Here is a 24,466-nt window from a genome sequence, read left to right on the forward strand (position 1 = left end):
TGCTTGAAAAGAAAAGAAAAAAATATGTGCTACGATAAGATTTCAGATCATCAGTGACGATAACCCCAGTGAGAGAGAGAGAGAGAGAGAGAGAGAGAGAGAGAGAGAGAGAGAGAGAGAGAGAGAGAGAGAGAGTCTTCCTACCTGCCTGTTTTTCAGTAATTTTAAGATCCATGGAATGTTACTCCCATCACACTGACTAAATTGTTTCGCCGATGTATTCTGTATTTCCTGAGCTGAATACAGTCAGACGTCAACCTGTTAGCATCATTCCTATTTTCTTGGGGTCATTTTCTTTCTCTTTTCCAGCTGCAAATGGCTTGATTTTGGTATATATTTTTTTTCTCTCTCTGCCTAATTTAGATACGAGAATGTTACTGTTACTTTCATTTTCACTTCGTTTATTCTTTGTTCTGTCTCTTGCAATTCCGTCATTTCTCGGTCTGCGTTTCTAATTATCTTTTCTTCCATCTTCTTTATAATTCCTCGTCATTGTGATTCTTATTTTTTTTTTTCATAGTTTTTCCTTTCTCTCTGATGCATCCATTGTTACCTGAATTTTGGAATCGTCTTTATCTCTTCGTTTTCTTTTATTGGGTAATGAACCATCAGTCATGTCTTTTTTTTTTTTTTGGTCTTTCGTACAAACGTCTTTGTTTACGTCTTTGGCAATGCCACTGCGATGAATTTTTTATTTTCCTATCGATTCATTCATCTCTCTCTCTCCAGTACTGGTTCAGAATGGAAGTTCATTAGCTCGCTGACGCTATGAATGGTTACACCACATTGCTTCTCTCCCACCCCCACATGGTGGGATTCGGTTACCTGTGTGATGATATGGTTTGAAATGTCACTTTCATACACTCCAGTGTCTGTGAAGAGAGCCAGATCATTTTCAAAGTGCGATTTTGCTTTGCTAGCTCGTGTGTGTGTGTGTGTGTGTGTGTGTGTGTATATATATATATATATATATATATATATATATATATATATATATATATATATATATATATTTAATGTATGTATGACTCATGGTGAGGTGCCTGAGGATTGGCGGAATGCGTGCATAGTGCCATTGTACAAAGGCAAAGGGGATAAGAGTGAGTGCTCAAATTACAGAGGTATAAGTTTGTTGAGTATTCCTGGTAAATTATATGGGAGGGTATTGATTGAGAGGGTGAAGGCATGTACAGAGCATCAGATTGGGGAAGAGCAGTGTGGTTTCAGAAGTGGTAGAGGATGTGTGGATCAGGTGTTTGCTTTGAAGAATGTATGTGAGAAATACTTAGAAAAGCAAATGGATTTGTATGTAGCATTTATGGATCTGGAGAAGGCATATGATAGAGTTGATAGAGATGCTCTGTGGAAGGTATTAAGAATATATGGTGTGGGAGGCAAGTTGTTAGAAGCAGTGAAAAGTTTTTATCGAGGATGTAAGGCATGTGTACGTGTAGGAAGAGAGGAAAGTGATTGGTTCTCAGTGAATGTAGGTTTGCGGCAGGGGTGTGTGATGTCTCCATGGTTGTTTAATTTGTTTATGGATGGGGTTGTTAGGGAGGTAAATGCAAGAGTCTTGGAAAGAGGGGCAAGTATGAAGTCTGTTGGGGATGAGAGAGCTTGGGAAGTGAGTCAGTTGTTGTTCGCTGATGATACAGCGCTGGTGGCGGATTCATGTGAGAAACTGCAGAAGCTGGTGACGGAGTTTGGTAAAGTGTGTGGAAGAAGAAAGTTAAGAGTAAATGTGAATAAGAGCAAGGTTATTAGGTACAGTAGGGTTGAGGGTCAAGTCAATTGGGAGGTGAGTTTGAATGGTGAAAAACTGGAGGAAGTGAAGTGTTTTAGATATCTGGGAGTGGATCTGTCAGCGGATGGAACCATGGAAGCGGAAGTGGATCATAGGGTGGGGGAGGGGGCGAAAATTTTGGGAGCCTTGAAAAATGTGTGGAAGTCGAGAACATTATCCCGGAAAGCAAAAATGGGTATGTTTGAAGGAATAGTAGTTCCAACAATGTTGTATGGTTGCGAGGCGTGGGCTATGGATAGAGTTGTGCGCAGGAGGATGGATGTGCTGGAAATGAGATGTTTGAGGACAATGTGTGGTGTGAGGTGGTTTGATCGAGTAAGTAACGTAAGGGTAAGAGAGATGTGTGGAAATAAAAAGAGCGTGGTTGAGAGAGCAGAAGAGGGTGTTTTAAAATGGTTTGGGCACATGGAGAGAATGAGTGAGGAAAGATTGACCAAGAGGATATATGTGTCGGAGGTGGAGGGAACGAGGAGAAGAGGGAGACCAAATTGGAGGTGGAAAGATGGAGTGAAAAAGATTTTGTGTGATCGGGGCCTGAACATGCAGGAGGGTGAAAGGAGGGCAAGGAATAGAGTGAATTGGAGCGATGTGGTATACAGGGGTTGACGTGCTGTCAGTGGATTGAATCAAGGCATGTGAAGCGTCCGGGGTAAACCATGGAAAGCTGTGTAGGTATGTATATTTGTGTGTGTGGACGTGTGTATGTACATGTGTATGGGGGGGGTTGGGCCATTTCTTTCGTCTGTTTCCTTGCGCTACCTCGCAAACGCGGGAGACAGCGACAAAGTATAAAAAAAAAAAAAAAAAAAAAAAAAAAAAAAAAAATATATATATATATATATATATATATATATATATATATATATATATATATATATATATATATATATATATATATATATATATATGTGTGTGTGTGTGTGTGTGTGTGTGTGAAGAATGTGTGGAAGTCGAGAACATTATCTCGGAAAGCAAAAATGGGTATGTTTGAAGGAGTAGTGGTTCCAACAATGTTGTGTGGTTGCGAGGCGTGGGCTATGGATAGAGTTGTGCGCAGGAGGATGGATGTGCTGGAAATGAGATGTTTGAGGACAATGTGTGGTGTTAGGTGGTTTGATCGAGTAAGTAACGTAAGGGTAAGAGAGATGTGTGGAAATAAAAAGAGCGTGGTTGAGAGAGCAGAAGAGGGTGTTTTGAAATGGTTTGGGCACATGGAGAGAATGAGTGAGGAAAGATTGACCAAGAGGATATATGTGTCGGAGGTGGAGGGAACGAGGAGAAGTGGGAGACCAAATTGGAGGTGGAAAGATGGAGTGAAAAAGATTTTGTGTGATCGGGGCCTGAACATGCAGGAGGGTGAAAGGAGGGCAAGGAATAGAGTGAATTGGATCGATGTGGTATACCGGGGTTGACGTGCTGTCAGTGGATTGAATCAGGGCATGTGAAGCGTCTGGGGTAAACCATGGAAAGCTGTGTAGGTATGTATATTTGCGTGTGTGGACGTATGTATATACATGTGTATGGGGGTGGGTTGGGCCATTTCTTTCGTCTGTTTCCTTGCGCTACCTCGCAAACGCGGGAGACAGCGACAAAGCAAAAAAAAAAAAACAAAAAAAAGATATATATATATATATATATATATTCCTATGAGTCCACGGGGAAAATGAAACACGATAAGTTCCCAAGTGCACTTTCGTGTAATAATCACATCATCAGTGGAGATAAAAGATAGAAACATAAGTCAGTTGATATACAACGAAGAGACGTAGCTAGGACGCCATTTGGTAAACAAGTGATTGTCCAAGCCGACAACGAGCGTAACATATACATATATATATATATATATATATATATATATATATATATATATATATATATATATATATATATATATACTCGTATCATCATTATTACTCGCTTCACCTGTTCTCTTTTCGTCTGTTGATCCATTATTCATTGCTCAATACCGAATCTGAAACCATAATCTGTTTCTGGTTCTTCGCTAACTGGATAAAGTGAAAACTAAAAGTCTCTAGACCACATTATCATTGGATCAGGTTCTTTTTAAACTTTTCAAGATCTAATCTTGTATTTTTTGTTGGTAATAAAACATCAGATATCCTCTCGTTCTCTATTGGGTAGTCTAAGGTGCACTATACTTGTGTTTATCACTTGGATGTTTACTAAACCCACTTCGCGTTGTATATGGCCGAGCTGCATCGATATAGTTTACTTTCTGATTTGCTCCACACGTTTATTGCCGACCCACCTCGTTTGATATTTGCCCACATGGAGACTCGGTCACTGTTTTATATATATATATTTTTTTTTTGGTGGTAGTGGTGGGGAGGAGGATAGCCTCGTTAAGCCATATTTGTCATCTACAAAGATTTGATGATCATCAGTGTATTCATCAGACAAATTGACTTTTTAGCTTTTTATTTAATCAAACATTACACAGTTATGGACGATGTCTTCTATCTTTGCTTCTATCATTTTGATTTCTATTTTATTCTGTATATTCCTCGCGCTTTGTATTCTCTGAGATTTTCTCTTTCCAGTTTCTGTTGCCCTCTGCACTACTAAGTCTTCTCCAAAGAGAGAGAGACTTCGATGATTTAGCGTTTTACGTTTGGTGTCATATTCCGGGCATTATGAGTTTTTGTTTACGAAATGGTTCGTTCCAGTTTCCATCTCTCTTGTTCGTCTGTTTCCATGTGTTCCTCCGTTCCTCTGTTCATCCACTGGGTATGGTTCGGTAAGCCTCCAGCTGCATTCAGTATCACTCTCGTGTTGGTTTATATGAATGTCCTTCGATGATTCATGATTTCGTCTGTATTCTGTCCTCTCGTTTTCCTCGTTCATATATATTACGCACTCGTCTGTATCCTTGTTCGTAGTGGGTGTTGAAATCTACAAGAGCCTCTCCACTTAATTTAATTAATCATATGTTAACAGCATAATCATTAATCCTTTTTGTGTTGAAATCTGCATCAGTGAACTTATAAAATATTGGCAATCATTTTTCATAGGTATATGGCTAGGTAAAGCTAACTTCTAGTTGCTTGTTATTACGCTTCCTTTGGTTCTTTCATTCGCTAGGGTTTCAAAGCTTCGAATGGGACACGTATCAGTACGCGATGGAAGTTGCTTCTTGTTGCATTTAATTATTCAATTTACATTTCCTCCCTTGGTTACCAGCGTCTCATCATTTCCACCTCTTTCATTCATTCTCTCACGTCTCTTTTCTCATCGTGTTCAACGTTATATCTTGATTTTATACTGTTCTTTTTTTTTTTCCCCTTCCCTCTGCCTTCTCAACGTATCCTATCTTAGATTTCTCCTCGGTTTTCTTTTTTTCCTGGTTATATTCACTTTTTTTCCTGGTTATATTTCAACCACATCTTTTTCACTCTTTTCCATTTCATTTTCCTCTCATCTTCGTTTGTGCTATGCACCATCATACTTCGGCTGCATGTATCACAACGCCACACAAAAGGGAAAAACTTTTCTGGTAGTTTTCGACATCAAGGCATTTTGGACGGATCCCTTGGCCAGAGGAGTGGAACTCTGACAGCCACTGAAGTGGCGGTTCCCCGTCACTGACCCATTCCGATACTTCGGTGGGTTGTACCGTTCGAACCTCCCTGATCGGTGGCTGGCTTCCACCCCTTAGAGAGAGAGAGAGAGAGAGAGAGAGAGAGAGAGAGAGAGAGAGAGAGAGAGAGAGAGAGAGACTCAATGTCAGTGTCATGTCTGGCACTAATCATGATCAGCGGGCCACTTTTTATCATCGGTTTTCCGGGGGAAGGTAACTACGGCTTCCTTTATAAGTGTAGTTATAATTTCCTCATATTTTTTTTTCTTCCTTCACCTCTTGCTGATTACCGTGGCAAGGCATATTTCCCCTGCCCCCACCTTCTTTTTTAGAGTCGAGTACAAAAGGATGCTCGCTATGTACGAGACCAAACGTGCACAGTTTTCACCCTGAAATAAAAGTAAATTTCTCGTCAGATTCCGGTCATAATCCAGTGATTAATTAGTTTACTGGCTTCGCAACGGTGTCGGATACTTTCTCTTTTTCCCCCGTCGTTTCGTTTATAAATTTGGAGCGTATGATCCGCTGACATCCCCCCCTTGAACTGAAACTCTGGGGCGTTCGTCGAGTATAAGTAGGTGGCTCTCTTTAAAGGGAGGCGTTAGGGGGTTTGGGTGGTAGAGAGGAGTTCGGTACTGTCAACAAAGCGCCTGGGGAAATCAGGGAGAAAGACCTAAAAGCTCCTGCACGTTGAACCTCACGCTGTAAAGATGAGTTGTTCAGGAAAAGTTTTAAGGTGGAAAATATCTTTCCCCTGAAAGAACACAGCTTGGAGAAAACTCCTCCCATCGGGAGGTGAAGTATGGGATAGGATGGGATGGGACTCGAATGACGACTGAGGAGGGAGGAGGAAGAGGTGGTGTAAAGTGGGAGGTGTAAAAGGATTGGATAGGAGGAGGTTAGTGAAGAGGATAGGGAGGGATGAGAGAGAGAGAGAGAGAGAGAGAGAGAGAGAGAGAGAGAGAGAGAGAGAGAGAGAGAGAGAGAGGACTGATTGGAGAGATAGGGATGATGTGAGTGAGGATAAAAAAGAAAGATAACGAAAGGGAGAAAAATCATTTAAATTATATAATGGCTTTGAAAAGATCTTTGTCTCGTATCTCACGCCCAACAATGTTCGACTGTCAAATGGATAGCGTGATCCAGAACCCCGAAGTTGCAGCAGCATTCTGACATCTCGTCGTCAGCGCCAGTGACCACCAGAGCTGCTCACCTGAAGCCAAGGAACCAAGGGACTGGAAACCGTGGACTGAACACCTCTGAAACTGAAGCCAGCAATATTGCCAACTTCGGGGACACTCAACTCTCGACTTGGGAAACGGCATAATACGTAGAACTGGGATGCATGTCGCCTGTCCTGTTTTGGCAACATGCCTCCTGTCTCCAGACGGAGGATCTATATTAATCAACACACTACGAAGACTTCTGCACGTGGGGGGGAGAGATCATATAAAGAATATATATTCCATCAGTTCTTGAAAATGTGTCTGCATGGCGTATCATCCACCGGAACGAGTTACTGCTCCAGATGAATTGCATTGTGAACTACACTCACCTTCTATCCCACCCCAGAGTTGTCCAGAGTATCAAACCTTAGCATTAGGGTAATTCATCAGCGGCAGTTCCTAATTGCAGGCAGGAGAGCGAATGACGTCAACCATCCTCGTGATTACAGGACAGTAATGACATTCACACAACGGAAAGAAAAGGAAGAAAAAAAAAAGATGTTTGTTAATGGTGCGCGGTTGAATTAAACATTATTCTGGTGAGCTTAACCCATAAATCACAAGCATCTTGACTTAGATCACTGTAGATTACAGGGCCTTGGCGTTACGTATGACGCAAATTATAGATATTCTGAGCGAAGTCTCACATGACTTATTTCTTCGCTAGAATCCAACATGCGTTTACATATATTTATTTTTTTTTTCGTATTCATCAGAGTTCGTGGGTGTATGTGGTGCTGTACTTAGGTCGTGGGTGTATGTGGTGGTGTATTTCAGTTGTAAGGGCGTCTCGTAATCTTTCTCTCCATTTTTTTTTTCTCCTCACGAAACTTGGCGTGTGTAGTTCCTTCCACCACGTCAAAAAAAGAAAAAAAAAATGAAAACTAGGTTCTTTCTGTTGCTACTCCGAGATGAAATGTTTTCTTACGAGAGAGAAAAAAAAGTGTTCAGGAAGAATTAGTTTATAAGTATGTTGTATGCTGTAGCGGGGGGGTAAACTTTTGGTCTCTGTTGGATATTACCTGACTTGGAAAGGAGGAGAGGTTCCCTATGTATGAATATGTATGGACTATATGTATGGACTGTATGTATATGTATACCTTTGTGTATATCATCATAACTACACTTATACAACACACCTATATATAATGAAGGTACACTTAGGTATATTAGCATATATATTGACCTGGGAGAGTTAAAGTCCTGGGACACACATACATATAGTGTATTATTACGTTATCCTGGGGTATGTTAATGTACGTACCCGAGAGATATGCCTTGGAACTCCGTATGTCATTTTGGTTAATACGAGAGTCATATGAACGTTTTGCCTACCAGGACCAGTGGTTCATTTTCAACTCTTGTTTGTCTAAGGTGCAAACAAAAATTTTGGTTAACAAGATAATCAGATTCCATTCATCTTTTTACTCTGCAGTATCACAAGTGTGTCCCTCCACCAACAGTCGGATTGAATTTGATTAATATGAAAGGGAGGATGAATATTTCGCCTCCAAAATAGTGTAACTAAGTTTCTCTTTGTGAAGAATTCTATCTTATAAACGTTTCTTGTGAATTTACCGTTTCCTAATCGAATAATCTCGGTTCTCTAACATTCAAAGTGCCGTAGAGCGTTTCGTGTGTTGTGATACGGAAGTTCCACACGTGTTTAAAGCGAAGCCTCTTGGTATGTTCCATTAATGTCGGGATCGAGATGTGTCAACAAGGTCTCTATTACAAATCGTAAAGGCTGTTTGAATCGCGCTTATGCTCATTTATTTAAATGTGTGTGTGTGTGTGTGTGTGTGTGTGTGTGTGTGTGTGTGTGTGTGTGTGTGTGGTTGAAGTGTTAAAATCTGAGGGGATTCAGTGATTGGTTGGTTTATATGTATATGTAACTCCAGGGTAATGGTAGCCTCAGTTGGCACATGGGTGAGCACCTTGTGCTGCTGCTGCTGTGGCTCGGGTGTATACCGGTGTGTCTGGGGTAGTGGTGGTGGAGTGTGATGGATGTTGATGTTGTTTGGGGAAAATGATGTATATTGGGTGATAATGGTGTGCATATATATCTAATCGGTATGTGTGTATATATTGCTATGAATGTATGTGTATATCTATACAAAATACTCAGCCTGTCTCATGCCTCACTACCCATCTCCCCTGCAGACAAGCCCGTGGTGACCCTGCAGATGGGCAGCAGTCTGGTGCCGGAGAACATCAAGGAGGGCGATGACGTCTACTTCGAGTGCCACATCAACGCCAACCCGGACGTTCAGCGGGTCCTCTGGTACCACAATGTGAGTGCATTCTTTACCCATACCCTGGGAGTGGCGTACACTTTCGTCTTGAATCATTCATATACCCCAGATTTGAATTCACACACACACACACACACACACACACACACACACACACACACACACACACACACACACACACACACATTCGTGGTAAATGCTCAGAACCTAAAGATTCCAGTGTTAACAATCATCGGGAAGTGGGGTTTAGATGTCAGGAATCAGGGTATTGTGGTGGAAGAATCTCTGGGTATCTTTAGCCTTAGATGTAGAAGGAAGGCTGTGGGAGAGGGAGGAATGGTAAAGTGACAGATGTCAAAAAGTGAAGGAGCTTCGCTAGGTTCTTGCAACTCTCTTAAGACCCTCCACCACTCCCCTCGGCATCATATACATGTCCGCCACCCCCAAAGCCAAACCTCAGCCTAGGGTCGTGCACTCACCTGTATGGCTCAGTCCCCCATAACTGTGGCCACTCCATACCTCGAACCCACACTTCTACTCCGGAGATCGAAGCCCCTATCCTTAAGACTACCATCCATAACCCCTCCACCTCTCCCCAGCCAACACCTCCATCCCTCAAATCATCATCGCTCCTCCGATCCTCATGGCTACGCCCACTGTCCCATACCCACCCCACAACCCCACCTCCGTAAACCTTCCCTGGGCCTCCGCGACCACGCCCTTATCCCCGGAACTTCGTCCCGGGGAAGATAGCAGTATTCTCGACCCTTCCCCCTCACCCGGCAGGTTTATGACCTAACGAGCCCACCGTATCTGCGTCACGTAATGATTCCAACTCGTAAAACTGTGGGCCAGGTTCCACACCCGCCGGAGAGGCTACTGAGGACGAGACTGCTTCTATATTTCCTATCGTTATTTTGACTCAAAGTTTGTGGTTCAGAACGTAGAGAAAGGCGTATACATGAACGCACTCTAGCCGTCGACCCACCCTCAGTACAAGATTTATTTTGGTTGAGTTTTGAATGTCCTAAATGCCTTGCAATCCGCTCAACCCTCACTTTTTCCTCGTAATACATGTCGACCGAAAAAAAAGGTCTGGTTAACCCTGTGACCGAACCAGATTAGGGGAGGACAGGCCTCAAGCCGCGTGTGGAGCCACTTACCTCAACATTTGGTATGATGGCCTTATGTAGAGAGCTGTCTATACCAACCCGAGCCAGTTTCTTTACTAGAAGAAACATTCGTGTAACATCCACATTTCAGTGTTAACAAGTCGCTCATTAGGGTAAGGAGTGGGCAACGAAGTGGTATTAATTAAGACATGATGCTAGTACGAATATGGCCCTAATTGCAGCGTATCACATGATTAACATATGAAGCGAGTTAAGAAGTGCCTCTGGGTAATCAAAATGATGTACCATTTGTCTGATGCCCAGGTGTGGTGGTCAGACATCAAATGGTCTTCCATGCTCTGCATGGACCTGAAACCCGTGGGCCTGAAACGTGTAGACTTCAAATCATTTGCAGAAGAGTAATGTAAAAACCTCCTGACATTTGCCTAAATCCTGAAACGCAAACTCTCCGGCGTCACACTAACTTTTCCTTCCCTCCTGCAGGGGTCACCCGTGGAGCTCCGCGTTACCAGGGGCGTCACACTAACCTTTCCTTCCCTCCTGCAGGGGTCACCCGTGGAGCTTCGCGTTACCAGGGGCGTCACACTAACCTTTCCTTCCCTCCTGCAGGGGTCACCCGTGGAGCACCGCGTCGCCAGGGGCGTCACACTAACCTTTCCTTCCCATCTGCAGGGGTGTCACCCGTGGAGCGCAGCATTACCAGGGGCGTCACACTAACCTTTCCTTCCCTTCTGCAGGGGTCACCCGTGGAGCACCGCGTTACCAGGGGCGTCATCCTCCAGAACCAGACACTAGTGCTGCAGCAGATCACCCGGGAGGCGGCTGGACTGTACACCTGCGCCGCGGTCAACCTCGAGGGAGAGGGAGAGAGTCAACCTGTCAACCTCAAAGTCATGTGTGAGTTGTTACTCTCAACCTCAGTCATGTGTTGGCTGTTACTGTAAGCATGAGTGTCATGTGTCAGATGTGTTTGACGGATCCTACAATTTCCTTTTTGTTTTCGTTCGTTCTTTGACGTTTTAGGCAGAATTTTCATCTTCCCTGCGTCCTCATCTACACCAGAGAACATCTACTTCGATAAACAGTCAAGGCTAATGTGCTAATGTAATTCCAAACATAATTCTCTATTCATCTTTTTGAAATTATCTTCACGTTACACAGTTCCTTTTTTTTTTCCTTTCATCTTTTTGTCTGTGCAGCAAATGCATCGAATCATCATTATTCGTTCCTTTCGTGTGGGCGGTTCGGAAATTGAATCACATTCATTGAATTTCACAGCAAAGTTTTACATGATTCTTGATCTATATACAGGAGGCAAAACAAGCATAGTTAGTGTGTGGCTTGACGCCAGTAGAGATGAAATGTTTACACATAACTGTTATGTTTCTCTCTTGGATCTCCCCTGATGATGTGATTATTACACGAAAGTGCACTTGGGAACTTATTGTGTTTCATTTTCCCCGTGGACTCGTAGGAATAACGTGTAATGTGAGGAAAGAATCAAGTCTGGAATCACTGAATATTTACAGGAACTGAAATCGTAGTGCTTTTCCATCATGCATTTCCTAATGTTTAGTTTTTCATCACTTATTTCTCACCAATCTCTGCACTTCTCCCTTTCCCAATACTTTTGTTACGGTAGGAAAGTTTGTCAGTATATATATATATATATATATATATATATATATATATATATATATATATATATATATATATATATATATAAGAAACTTTGATCTGTCATTAGGAAAAAAAAATAATTGCACAGTATTGACATGAAAGGTTAGAATGTTTTCATGAATAAAAACCGTATTCATCCTCCCCCCCTCACACAGTACTGTTTTTAATAAAGCGAAACTTTGTGATGTGTGATTGACGTGTATGTGGTATAATGAGCACTTTGTACTCGATCCCACTAACGGAAACAAGAGGATCAGGAAGCAGGTCTAGTATTGTGTACACGCACGTTCGAATGCTATGCAAAAGGTCATTATTGAAATACGAAAGGGGGAAAAAAAAAAGTCCTGGGGCTTTTGTTCGGATTCATTTTTAGGAAATGAATGTGTTCGATATACATCTTTCTTTTTTTTTTTTTTTATCTAATTTCATTTCTTGATATAACATGTTCTCTTTAACAGTTAGCTCAAGCTGAATCATGAGTAATAACCCTGGACATTGCTTTTAACCGAGTGTTTTCAGGAAATGTGGAAGCAGCTTTCATTTTACGACACGCGAAAGTTCGACATGATTAATTCGCGCTGTCGCGTATTGCGCAAAAAAATTTATAACTAACACTAAATCTATCGCTAGAGCTAGGATAGTTCATCTATCTGAATGCTTTCATTATCTAGAAAAAATAGAAAGAGCATCGATTACCCCAGCATTGTATCTAGGAGTAATTAAGAACTGGGAGAGAGTCAAGTGATACGACACTTCACAGTGATTGTAAGTTATCCTACTCACCTGAGGTGGAGTGAGGGATGAGAAGGCCTCGTTCGCCCATCCTTTCGTTCGATTGTCCTCTCGTGTGTGTTCGTTCGTCCATCCCTCTGTGATGATAAGGTACCACGAGAAATCAGTCCAGCCAATTTCTCTCCTATTGAGCAAAATTTGATGTAACTCAGGGATCATGATGCACACGGAGAGATAACGGAGCCACCAATTGGTGGTAACTGTAAGGGACCAAATTAGCCATTTCTCTTCGCCAGTAGTTGGGACATAAATGGCGATTGGCTGACGCTCTGTTGAGTGTTGATCCAGCACGAGATATATCGTCTGTCACGCATCACAACAATGATGTACTGAGGACACGAGGCAAAATGTGATAGAAATCTGTGCCGCTGTTTTGGCGAGGCGACTGACCCTTGCGTCTTGTGTAATGTGGAAGTCCTAGAGGAATTTACAGTCAGCCATTTACGCTTGCATACAAGCAGAAGAATTTGATCTGTCTAGTACTCGGGGAATCGTTTTCTGAAAGGATTCTGCTGTCACACTAGTACTCTATTTTTTTCAAAGCCTTGTGCACCCTTGGCCAAGGGCTTCTGGTGTCCTAAGACTGCGTTGCAACTCAGCCGAGACGAGAAGTTCTTTGAGGAGATTGTACTCGTGTCTCATTAACGGACGATGAGACAGCCAAGCGAGTGGTGACTTTTCACTCGTAGTGTGAACTCAAGCGGGTGGAGTCCTGTAACACCTACGTAGATACATAAAGATGTATAGGAATATCACATACACATTAATGCACACACGAATACGTTATACACACACATGGTATACATAGAGACGAAGCAACACTAATGTAAAATTCTTCTTCCGTAATGCTGTACACACACACACACACACACACACACACACACACACACACACACACACACACACACACACACACTGGACCTCAAGCCTCCACGTCCTGACTTACGTAACTGAGACCTCACATCAAACCCACCTGGACGGGGTCTGCCATCCCATCTTTTGTCTCCGCCTTAATCCGGTTTCGGTAACTGACCGTATAACGAAAGCCGTTTCTCGTCCGTTCCATAGTTTCACACGTGCCTTGGTTCTTATTCCCTCCATGGTTCCCCTGATGTTCTGTTTTCCCTCTACAACTGGCTCTCTCCATTCCCTCTCATTCACCCTGCTTAAGTTCTCCTGCCTCACACGGTCAGCGCCCTACCTTTGTCCTCGTTTACCCTTGCTCAATCACCTTCCCAAGATTACCAGTTAGCTTTGAACATCTTCCTACCTCGGTTTCCATCCTGTTCCGTCGTTACCCCAATCTTGTTCTTTTCCGCTCAATAGGTATCACCTTACCCGTTCTCTTCCTCCTCACACTGCTCCTTATGCCATCCCCACTTCTCTCCTTATTTTCGTTCTGTGAATCGTGGTATCATGGTATCCTAGAGTGAGGTGCCAACATGTGCTAGAGACACAGAGCCAGAGAATCTGTCAGTGTGAGCAGTCATTCTTTGCCACGGCAGTTTGTTATGAAGTGAGCAGCGGTTTTGTGTTGTCGCCCACTACAGTACAACACTTCCCATTTCTAACCTCCCTGGTCTCTCCCTAACCTGGTGACCATCCTAGTTTTCGCCCTCACGAGGGCCTCCTCCTGTGTTTGGATTTCTCTCCTTGCAAGGAGATCGAGTTCGTTTCCCTTGAACCATATCGATGTCCGCTGCAAATTACGCGCGTCTGACTCCTTCAAGAACAGCGTAATTATCTACTGTATGACAGCGCTGCTGGGGTCTTGCCAAGATCCTTCACGTGTGAATAATCATCTCCCTTTTCCCTGTTAATCTGGAAACTAATCATCTTCCCCCGACAACATGCTGGGCTTACTCTGTTAATGACTCGCTTCCTTTCCTAACTCTGGACCTCATCACTAGCGTCTCTCTTATTATCTGTTCCTTCAACAGTCTGATTCGGTTTAGCTTAACTCGTCGTATTTAGTTATCACCTTTACTCTTATGTTTTTTTTTTTTTATAAACTATAAATTCTTGCCCATTTCCTGTCGTAGTAATCATCCGCTTTATGCTCGTTAAACGTACTTATTAATTCGTGCATTTTAGAACACATATCTTGAATTCTTTTATCAACTGCAGGCATAGAAATACAGTTTTAAGATACTAATCATATTTTGCTCTCAGTTCAAAAATACTAATCGTGTTTTGCTCTCACTTATTGGAGTTTGTTATTGTTTTTATGTGAATTTAAGAGGATGTATTGCATTCGTGACCTTCCTTAACTATACATGATATTTAAACCAGTTTGTCGAGATACGAAAATTTGTTGATATCAGTGTGATTACTGTAGGAATATATTATGATAAACCATTAATATTCTCAGCTCAGTTTTCTGTTCTGTTTACGGTTTCCGTTAACGGCATATTGAATACTACCTTAAATACCAAAAATAGATATCTATTCAACAGTAAATAGTTTAAAGCAGTATTCCTATGGGTGGGAGTTTCACACACACACACACACACACACAACATCCCCTTTCCTGACACCCATTAAAACTTCTCTCAAAGTTCACTGTTATGACCAACACTAGTCTCATCTCTTATTAATCATTGACACTGTACAGTGTAACGAGGCGAGTCATCCAGTAAGGCATCGTGTGTCTAGGGTGTAAAGTGAATTCATACGTGTTGGCCTCTCCAAGGTGTGAGTCAGTCCCATGAGCACGACGGTATGACCCTTGAGCATGACTTTACGACCCTTGAGCACGACTTTACGACCCTTGAGAACGACGTTACGACCCTTAGGCACGACGGTATGACTTGAGCACGACGGTACGACCCTAAGGCACGACGTTACGACCCTAAGGCACGACGAGATGACCCTTGAGCACGACGGTACGACCCTTGAGCACGGCTTTACGACCCTGAGGCACGACGATATGACCCTTGAGCACGGCTTTACGACCCTTGAGCACGGTGGTAATAACCCATGAACAAGACGATAAAACCCATAGACAGGACCCGGTACGACGATTGGGTACGACCACGGTAGGGCCTTTAGGTACAGATGGCTTAGGACCTGAACTTTATTTTAACCTTGACCCTTTAAAGGTTACATTACAAGTCGCAAGAGCATACTTAAGGGTCGTAACGTCGTGCTCGAGGCACATACCGTCGTGCCTTAGGGTCGTAACGTCGTGATCCAGGGTCGTACCGTCGTGCTCAAGGCACATACCGTCGTGCCTTAAGGTCGTAACGTCGTGCTCAAGGTGGGGGTAACTCTCCTTGTGACGCTAGAGGCAAGCCAATCCTCGTCTCTCTCTCTTCTTTCCTACCCTACAGCAGTAGTTTACAAGACTCAAAGGTGATGTTTGATCAAGGTGAATGTAATTCGTGGGAATTCTTTAATTCATGTGGAATTACTTTCGCTGAAATTTGCCAAAACTCTTTTTTTTCTCTTTCATGTGTTCAAAAGAATATAAAGTTCGACGACCATTGTCGTTTGCTCTTTCCCCAAGGCATCTGGGGAGAAGGCGGGCGGCCGGCGGAGTAGGCGGAGGGGGCGTGTTCATTTGCATGGGCGGGCGCCCCTCTGGTGGTGTGTTTGTACAGAACATAACTCAGGGAGGTCGGCCCAGGGGCTGGGCCGCCACGTAATGTACGACGATGAAATAATAGAGGCGTTTGCTTTCTCGTGTTACACATTTTTTTTTTTTTTTATCATTATTTTTCAAGGGCGCAGAGGTACTGATTGTATTACAGCTGTTTTCTCGGGACGGTAGAGAGAGAGAGAGAGAGAGAGAGAGAGAGAGAGAGAGAGAGAGAGAGAGAGAGAGAGAGAGGTCAGTGCCTTGTGGTAATAGGACGAATAGAGGAGAGCTATGAAGATGCACACATACGTGACGCTACAGATAACGCGAGACCTCTGCAAATTAGTCTCGTTTTTACGATGCGCTATTAACCACGACGCACATTAGAAAAAGAAAAAAGAAAACGTAATAGTGCAACGTTACTTATCGTTATTCAGTATTATACGTTGTTCCTCGGCTCCAGAACGCTCAGGAATCGATCTGTATTTATTCGGAAGAGTGTTTGGTGGTCATCGTTGTGTCAACAACCCTACACCTTTATTGCTCTGATTTCAAAAGCGTCTTACGTATCAGTTATTGAAAATATGTACTGGTTCGAACCCTTGATTATCAGTTGGGATTTGTAGAATGGTGACAGTGATGATTAACTGCAGTGAGAAGCGTAAAGTGTGTCTGACGCAAGAGTGACAGATTGAAGGAGCCAATAACGCCTCGGTGATGGTTGATTAATGTTCACTGTCTTGCAGCTCAGGTACGTAAGTCTGTGGGAAACATTTTCAAGAATGATTAATCTGTTTATAATGGTTTGGTGGTGGCGTTCCCTGCTGCTGTGATAAGATAGAATGAAGAGTCGCTTTTGGGTAGATGCTGTGGCCAAATACGGTGGGCAAGTGTGGGGACTGAATCACTAGATTAAGTAATTGCCGTTCCGTTCAGGTCCTCTGACTAGATGTTGTGAGGTGTGGTTTCAAGTGACGAGTGCTGTTTGAAGATTACTGTAGAGTGCTGTGATTAGATGCTCCAGACCGATGCTATGCACAAGTACAATCTAAAGTGCTGTTTATTGATGTCAGCCATGGTCTGAGACCAAGAGTGGTATAGTGTCTTATGCTGCCACGAGTGGCTGTGACTTGAGACTGATAGCGTGTCAGTATTGTGACCGAAATGAAAAGATGCATATATACATATATATATATATATATATATATATATATATATATATATATATATATATATATATATATATATATATTTCTTTTTTTCTTTTAAACTATTCGCCATTTCCCGCGTTAGCGAGGTAGCATTAAGAACAGAGGATGGGCCTTTTTTGGAATATCCTCACCTGGCCCCCTTCTCTGTTCCTTCTTTTGGAAAATGAAAAAAGAAAAAAAAAAAAAAACGAGAGGGGAGGATTTCCAGCCCCCCGCTCCCTCCCCTTTTAGTCGCCTTCTACGACACGCAGGGAATACGTGGGAAGTATTCTTAATCCCCTATCCCCAGGGATAATATATATATATATATATATATATATATATATATATATATATATATATATATATATGTACTTGCCCCAGGATCCCTTTCTAACAGGATCCTGCAGAGCATAGGGAGCCGACCACGTCCTCCGGGGGAGATCAGAGGTTAAGAATTGTGGTAATGTGTGTGTGTTTGTGTGTGTGTGTGTGGGATAAGCACAGGACAATTGAGTAAATGCTTATTAGAGGTGGAAGTTGCTACACATTGGGCATAAGTGTTCTTGTGATATGCTGAAGAGGTATTTCTTGTACTGAAGAGATGGGTGATCGCCAGAATGCAGACGACAAAGGATAAATATACGTGCATTGCATGTGTAGTTTGAGATGCAAGTACGTCTGGTTGGGTAGAAACAAAGAGTGATGGTGGTGTTAAGTGTATGGATTAGTTCAGTGATCTCCACTGGAAAATGCGTGTGTGTTTGTGTGAGCATGTCTCTCTGCGTTATGAGAGCCACATCTTGCAAGGAGGAGATTAGGTTACGTTGCTTTCTACGTATTTCTTGCTGGCTCGGCTAGTGATGGTGATGCAGTGCGAGATGACATGGTCTGTGGATGGGAAATTTGTCTTGAGATGTAGCTGTGTACTGTGTAGATGCCAGCCAATATGCTTTTTGTGTATGATCGTTATGGGTTGGGTGGGTTGAGTTTTGTTGTCAAAATGGTTGAGTGGCGAGAGGAGAGCTCGTGGTGTGAGATCCAGATGGGCTTTGTGTACTGGTCTGCTGTGGAGAAGGTAGTGGTGTCTGGTGAGGCAGACTGATATAGGTGGTTGAGTTATAAGTCTGATTGGTGGGTTATGTAGAATGAGCATGATGATGTGATATATATATATATATATATATATATATATATATATATATATATATATATATATATATATATATATATATATGTATATGATATATCCGTTTTATTCGGCTATATTTACGAAAGTGCTGACGTTCGTGCTAAGCCACACGACCACGGATATTAATCCTGGTCGTTCATTTACATGCAAACACTATCTAACTCAAACAATATCACTCACACTCGCCCGGTACACTCATACGCTCACTCATCCACGACACCGGGCGTTCTCCCCAACCAACACACTATTCCATTCACCCTATATCCATAAAAAAAGGGCACACACGTAGATGAATATGTGCATAAATATTCACATATGGACGTGCAGAGCCGCACTGTGCATAATTTTTTGAATACTTACACGCATATATATATATATATATATATATATATATATATATATATATATATATATATATATATATATATGATTACCCCGGAATCAGTTTCTATGAAGGAATCTTGGTTCGACTCAGGGTCTTTCTGAAGGCTCCTGCAGTCCAAGGCGGAGCTACTTCCAGTAGCAGGGAAATGGAGACCCCTTGGCAGTGGGAAGTTCTTTGACGAAACTGTGCTATCAGTAATATAGCTTCGTTAAGGGTAATTATTTATTCGCTGTTTAATTAAACCCGAGCAGGTGGAGTCCAGTAACACCCTGTATGGAGATATACGTACAATTATGCATACTTGTATACACATAAACTTATATAGATAGATACACACGAAGTACCTGACTTATATACGTATACACATAGGAGTGAAGACATGATGCATATACAAGGTTTAGAGACGGGGCAATATCAGTGTAAAAGTGTCTCCCCTTAACACACACACACACACACACACACACACACAGTCTGGTGACCACACATCCACAATCACCCTAACCTCTTCTACTGTCTACCTCACCCTCAACCTTCGCTCCTGCCCCCTCCACTCCATCTCCCGCCCAGACACGCACACCGCCAATCCCTAGATCCAGCCCAAAGGGGTAATTTAAGCATCTTTTTATCATGATGAAAACCGCCACAAGAAACCTTGGGGGAGTTGACAGACAAATTTACGTTCTCCAGGAGTCTATTCAATTACCCACACGCCAAGATTTTTTTTTTTTCCACCCCCGAGGATGAAATTCATCAGGGGTGCATTTTCTCTGGGGTTGTGTTGAGGGTGGCAGGGAGGAGGTGTGTGTGTGTGTGTGTGTCGGCTGGAGGGTGGGTGTGTTTCAAGATGGAAATGAGGGAAGTATCGGGGGTCGGCTGCAGAGCCTTGTGTAAGCCAGGGATCATTTCCTCCCTCCTTCCTTCCCTCCCGTGTTGAGGATCCGACGACCTCTGTCCTTCTCTCTCTTCCCCTCTTGCTCCCTCCTTCGCCGCCGCGAGCCTGATGGCGGCGGGTGGATCCTTGGTGTTAATTATGATTATCAATTGCAGTGGAGGAGGTGGCAATGTGGCTTTATCAAGCAGGCAGGCAGGAGGGAGGGAGGGTTGGGCCCGTCGTCATGATAGGCTGCGGGAGAGGGGGTCCCGGAAGTGGAGGAGAAGAGAGGGAGGTAGAATAACAGTAGGAAGAGGAGAGAGAGAGAGAGAGGGGGGAAAAGGAGGAGGGATAGAATTAGGAGAAGGACGGGCGAAAGAGGAATGACAGAACGATAAAGTTTAGAACCCAGAGGGGAAAAAAAAGAGGGAGTGAAACATTGAAGCTTAGGAATACATGTTCAGTTCGACATAATTGGGGAGAGGGGGCCTCATTTGGGCACCAATGGAAAAGAAAAAAAACGCGCTAACATTACGTCGTATGTACAACGTAGGACCCTAGCGGCCAAAATGGACTTACGGGGGCAGAAAATGCAATGAATTGTGAGCGCCAGCTGAGCGTATAAAGCAGAGTCTTTTATCTGGAAACATTCAATTAATCTGACACAGGAGCGGTGCGTCTCGTCTCCTGTTCGATGGTGTATTGTGTCACGAGTTCATAATAAAGTTTTATGATTAGCGTCGGTGTTTATGAATTGGGTACCTGTGGACGTGAGTGTTTGTGTTAGTGCGCGTAGGTATGTATGTGTATATGTTTATATACATGTTTCTTTATATGTATCCATGTATGTATTACGTATATGTATGTGTGTGTGTGTGGGTTTTTACTTAAGTGCATAATTTCTGTATATTTGTGTGTGTTATTATGCAAATATGTTTGTGCGTTTCTGTACATATGTGTATATATATGCACACCTCTCGTTCCAAAGTAGATCATTTCCCTCCTCCTGGCTTTTAAGATGCAGGGGCGGGCCAGTCCACAGTAAAGGTCCTGGGATTATATAATAGTAATGATGATAATTATAGTAATTGATCATAATGATTGATCAGTAGCTATGATCAGTAGCTATGATACTAACGCGAGTTTATATGTACATCACTGTATATTTGTTTGTCTGTTTAATACTAGTAAATGTTGATGCCTATGAATGTGTGATCTACGGATGGACATATCTCACGACCTTGACGGGACTATACTCCTTTCCGTCCACCGTTGATGATGATACAGCCTTGCCCAAGGCGACTTTCCGCTCTGTGTAGCCTCATCAGGCTGAAAATCACTTTCCGGAAAACCGCCTAACATCGCCAGACAACCTTTGTATCATTTTGCTCATCCAGCTGGCATAACCCTAATTCGTGGTTAACATTACGTAAGTAAACAGGACGGCAACGCAATCATCATTCCTCATGTTGCCTTATCATTAAGCGTCATCCCTGGCCTCCTCCTGACCCTCACAAAAGATATATCATGTCTCGGGGAAAAATCTTCATAATACCTTCACCTCTACGGCACAATTACGACTTCTCTCGGAATTCATACAATGCAGGTGTGGGTGTTCCGCGCTGCCGTTGTGGTTTTCTAGCATTGACATTCTCATTGCTGTCAATTAATTCCTATCATTATCACCTCGTCTTCCTCACCTCCTTCATGCAGACAACAGTACGTGTGTGTGTGTGTGTGTGTGAGGGGTGTTCGCAGCTCCTATGAGTACCCTCCTTCGTGTGACGGGCGTTTGACAGTATACTTCATCTTGTGGTGCCTTGAACGTTTGGCTACTGTGACTGCGACACGCATCTGGGTGTATTTCTATGACTTGTGTTGCCAGAGCGAGCCAGGTTCATCTCTCTAGTCCCTTGACACACGAACGCTCGTTATGTTGCTGGAACGCCTGTGATGTGTGTGTGTGTGTGTGTGTGTGTGTGTGTGTGTGTGTGTGTGTGTACTGTGGTGACCCTCTTTGTACGGCAATGTCATATATGTTGTCGTACCGACAGACAAGTTCTGCTTCTGGTGCTACCTACTGACTGACTGTACCGTATTGGCGGTACCACGTACTAACTGTACCTTGGTGTACCGACAGACAAGCCCTACTGCCGGCGGCACAGCAAGACCATCTACGGTACGGCGCTGCACGAGCCGGCCAGCGTCACGTGCGAGGTGGAGGCCAGCCCGGGACCCGTCACCTTCAGGTGGACCTTCAACAACACCTCAGAGCACCTGCCCATCCCGGCCTCCGCCGTCACATCCCAGGTGAGTCATCCCTGCCTCTGCCGTCACATCCCAGGTGAGTCATCCCGGCCTCCGCCGTCACATCCCACGTGAGTCATCCCGGCCTCCGCCGTCACATCCCACGTGAGTCATCCCGGCCTCTGCCGTCACATCCCAGGTGAGTCATCCCGGCCTCCGCCGTCACATCCCAGGTGAGTCATCCCGGCCTCCGCCGTCACATCCCAGGTGAGTCATCTCGGCCTCCGCCGTCACATCCCAGGTGAGTCATCCCGGCCTCCGCCGTCACATCCCAGATGAGTCATCCCGGCCCTTGGGTAAGTCACCCAGACTTATAGGTAAGTCATCGAAGCCTCCAGGCGAGACATCTGGCTACCAGGGATGTAAGTCATAGTATCCCAAACTAACTAAATATCCCGGCCTTCGACCAAGGGCATCCCGGCTTACCATATACGTCTTCCCAGTCTTCCCAATGAGTCTGTTCGACCTCTCTCGTTCAGGACTCCGATGTGAGTCAGTCCCCTTGACCTGCCAACAGCCGAGTTATCTTGACCTCTCGCGCATGTCATCTTCCACTCCCTAGGGCCATTCAAACAATCGAATGTCGAGGCAATTACATCGTAATTTTCGGTAATCACTGTTGACCTTTGACATGTTTCAACATTTGAACTGTGTGATGCAAATTTTAATCTCGTTTTTGACGGGAATCCCATTGCTGGACGCATGATTGATGTCTATACTAGTGATTGTTAATTATAATAATTACAACAATTAAACCTAATAATACCGGAGGAAAAAATTATATATAATCCTTCAAGGTTATTAATATATGACTATCGGTAATGCAACTTTATGACCCTGAATATTAATTAAAAGCAGTAATGCATCGCATCGCCGCTTTGGCTGAATACGATATAAATGAGACTCGGTCAAGGATCATTCTGTACGTTTTTATGTGACGAAGTGAACCATCACCAGTTCAGCGAAGTGTCACCGATATGTATCGTACACTTGTTCAAAGAAAGCATTCACGATGAAGCCATTCCTTTTGATATTTACATTTTTTTTAGGGGGGAGGGGATGATGAGGGTCACAGCTGCTGAGGTCAGACATAGGTTTGTTTACTCCGGGGTTCCTTAGCGTGTGACCCAGAGATTGACACGGTGGACACAAACCAGGGGAAAACCCTCATCATCCTCCATGGCTCTGAGGATAGACCATCGTTTCCTTGGGAGTGAGTGAGAGCACAGGAATCATAGACCAACATTGTTGTAGCATCTATACAATTTCTGAGCAGACTCTACACATCTACTTAGTAAATCATGTATTCCTCAGTACAAATTCATGTGGAAAAAGATGAGTTGATGCCCTTGATTTCTATGGCTTGTGTCAATACGAAAATTTAGTGTAGGATGAGGATGGTAATGTTTGCCTTGAGAGTATCCTAAAATCCCGCCTTCCTCTTCTCATGGCACAGGACTTCCTGTCGGTGGCGAGCTACGCGCCCAAGAGCCACCTGGACTACGGCACGCTGCTCTGTTGGGCCTTCAACAGCATCGGCGAGCAGAGTGTCCCCTGCGCCTTCGCCATCATCGCTGCAGGTAGGTGCTCCGATGACACAGACTCTCCTCCTGAAAACCTTTTGCTTCGGTTTGCATTATCCAACGTGTGACATACGTAGGAAGATCTCGTCCTGTGTCTCCCAGAGGCGACATTCGTCTGACGCCCCTGAATATCCTGTGCTTTAGGGGAGGTCGGCGTCAATTTCACGGAGACGAATCTGAATCTTGGTGGTTAAGTATCAAAGATTAGGTGTTTCCCCTGCCAGAACATACGACAGTGGCAGAGGGAACAAAGTAGGTAGTGGTGTATTGCTCGTAGAGTTGACCCCGTGCTGGAAAATATTGGAGCTGTTGGTAACTTCGACTCCGTTTTCACGGAATTTAAAGATCAACATTTGAGAAAGTAACAGCAGGTAGAGGTAGAGGCAAAGCTGGGCAGTCGACTGGTAGATAGAGATTTGCGATACCAAGGCGATTCCCGGACTGAGAAACAAATCCCATGAGAACTGATTAACGACTTTAATTTAATTAGCTTAGAGAAGATTCGGTAATTACTCAGAATTAAATCAACGACTCGGATATCATCGACTTCAGCGGCTTTTTAAGGCTATACATCTTGTCTAACTCGTAGTGATGGATACTAATTGATGAACAAATGTATCTGAATGAGTCAAAATGCGTCTGCCTGAACACGATTGTTAACGTGTGAAATGATTTATCAGTAGGAGTAATTGAAAGCAGCACCACGAATGCGCTTCATAACAGACGTGACAAATACTTCAATTCAGATCCCCCCGAACGATATTAATTACATACGACTCCGGAGTTGCATATACCGATAACACACAGATATTTCTCCTTCGGTAATCTGTCTGTCATTCTATTCATACCATCACATCTTTTATCCTTTTC

General features: G+C 43.5%; 1 protein-coding gene across 3 annotated transcripts in view; it reads left to right on the forward strand.

The window, feature by feature from the left end:
* The window catches only part of LOC139752778 (uncharacterized), a 550,949-nt gene that overhangs the window by 499,116 nt on the left and 27,367 nt on the right, over window positions 1-24,466 (forward strand). For all 3 annotated transcript variants that reach the window (XM_071668691.1, XM_071668693.1, XM_071668692.1), the window contains exons 8-11: window positions 8,792-8,922; window positions 10,754-10,913; window positions 21,847-22,016; window positions 23,470-23,593. In XM_071668691.1, coding sequence (XP_071524792.1) covers window positions 8,792-8,922; window positions 10,754-10,913; window positions 21,847-22,016; window positions 23,470-23,593 — 585 coding nt within the window. The remainder of the gene's footprint in view (window positions 1-8,791; window positions 8,923-10,753; window positions 10,914-21,846; window positions 22,017-23,469; window positions 23,594-24,466) is intronic.

The sequence above is a fragment of the Panulirus ornatus genome, chromosome 13, assembly GCF_036320965.1.
Source record: "Panulirus ornatus isolate Po-2019 chromosome 13, ASM3632096v1, whole genome shotgun sequence".
Taxonomy (NCBI): domain Eukaryota; kingdom Metazoa; phylum Arthropoda; class Malacostraca; order Decapoda; family Palinuridae; genus Panulirus; species Panulirus ornatus.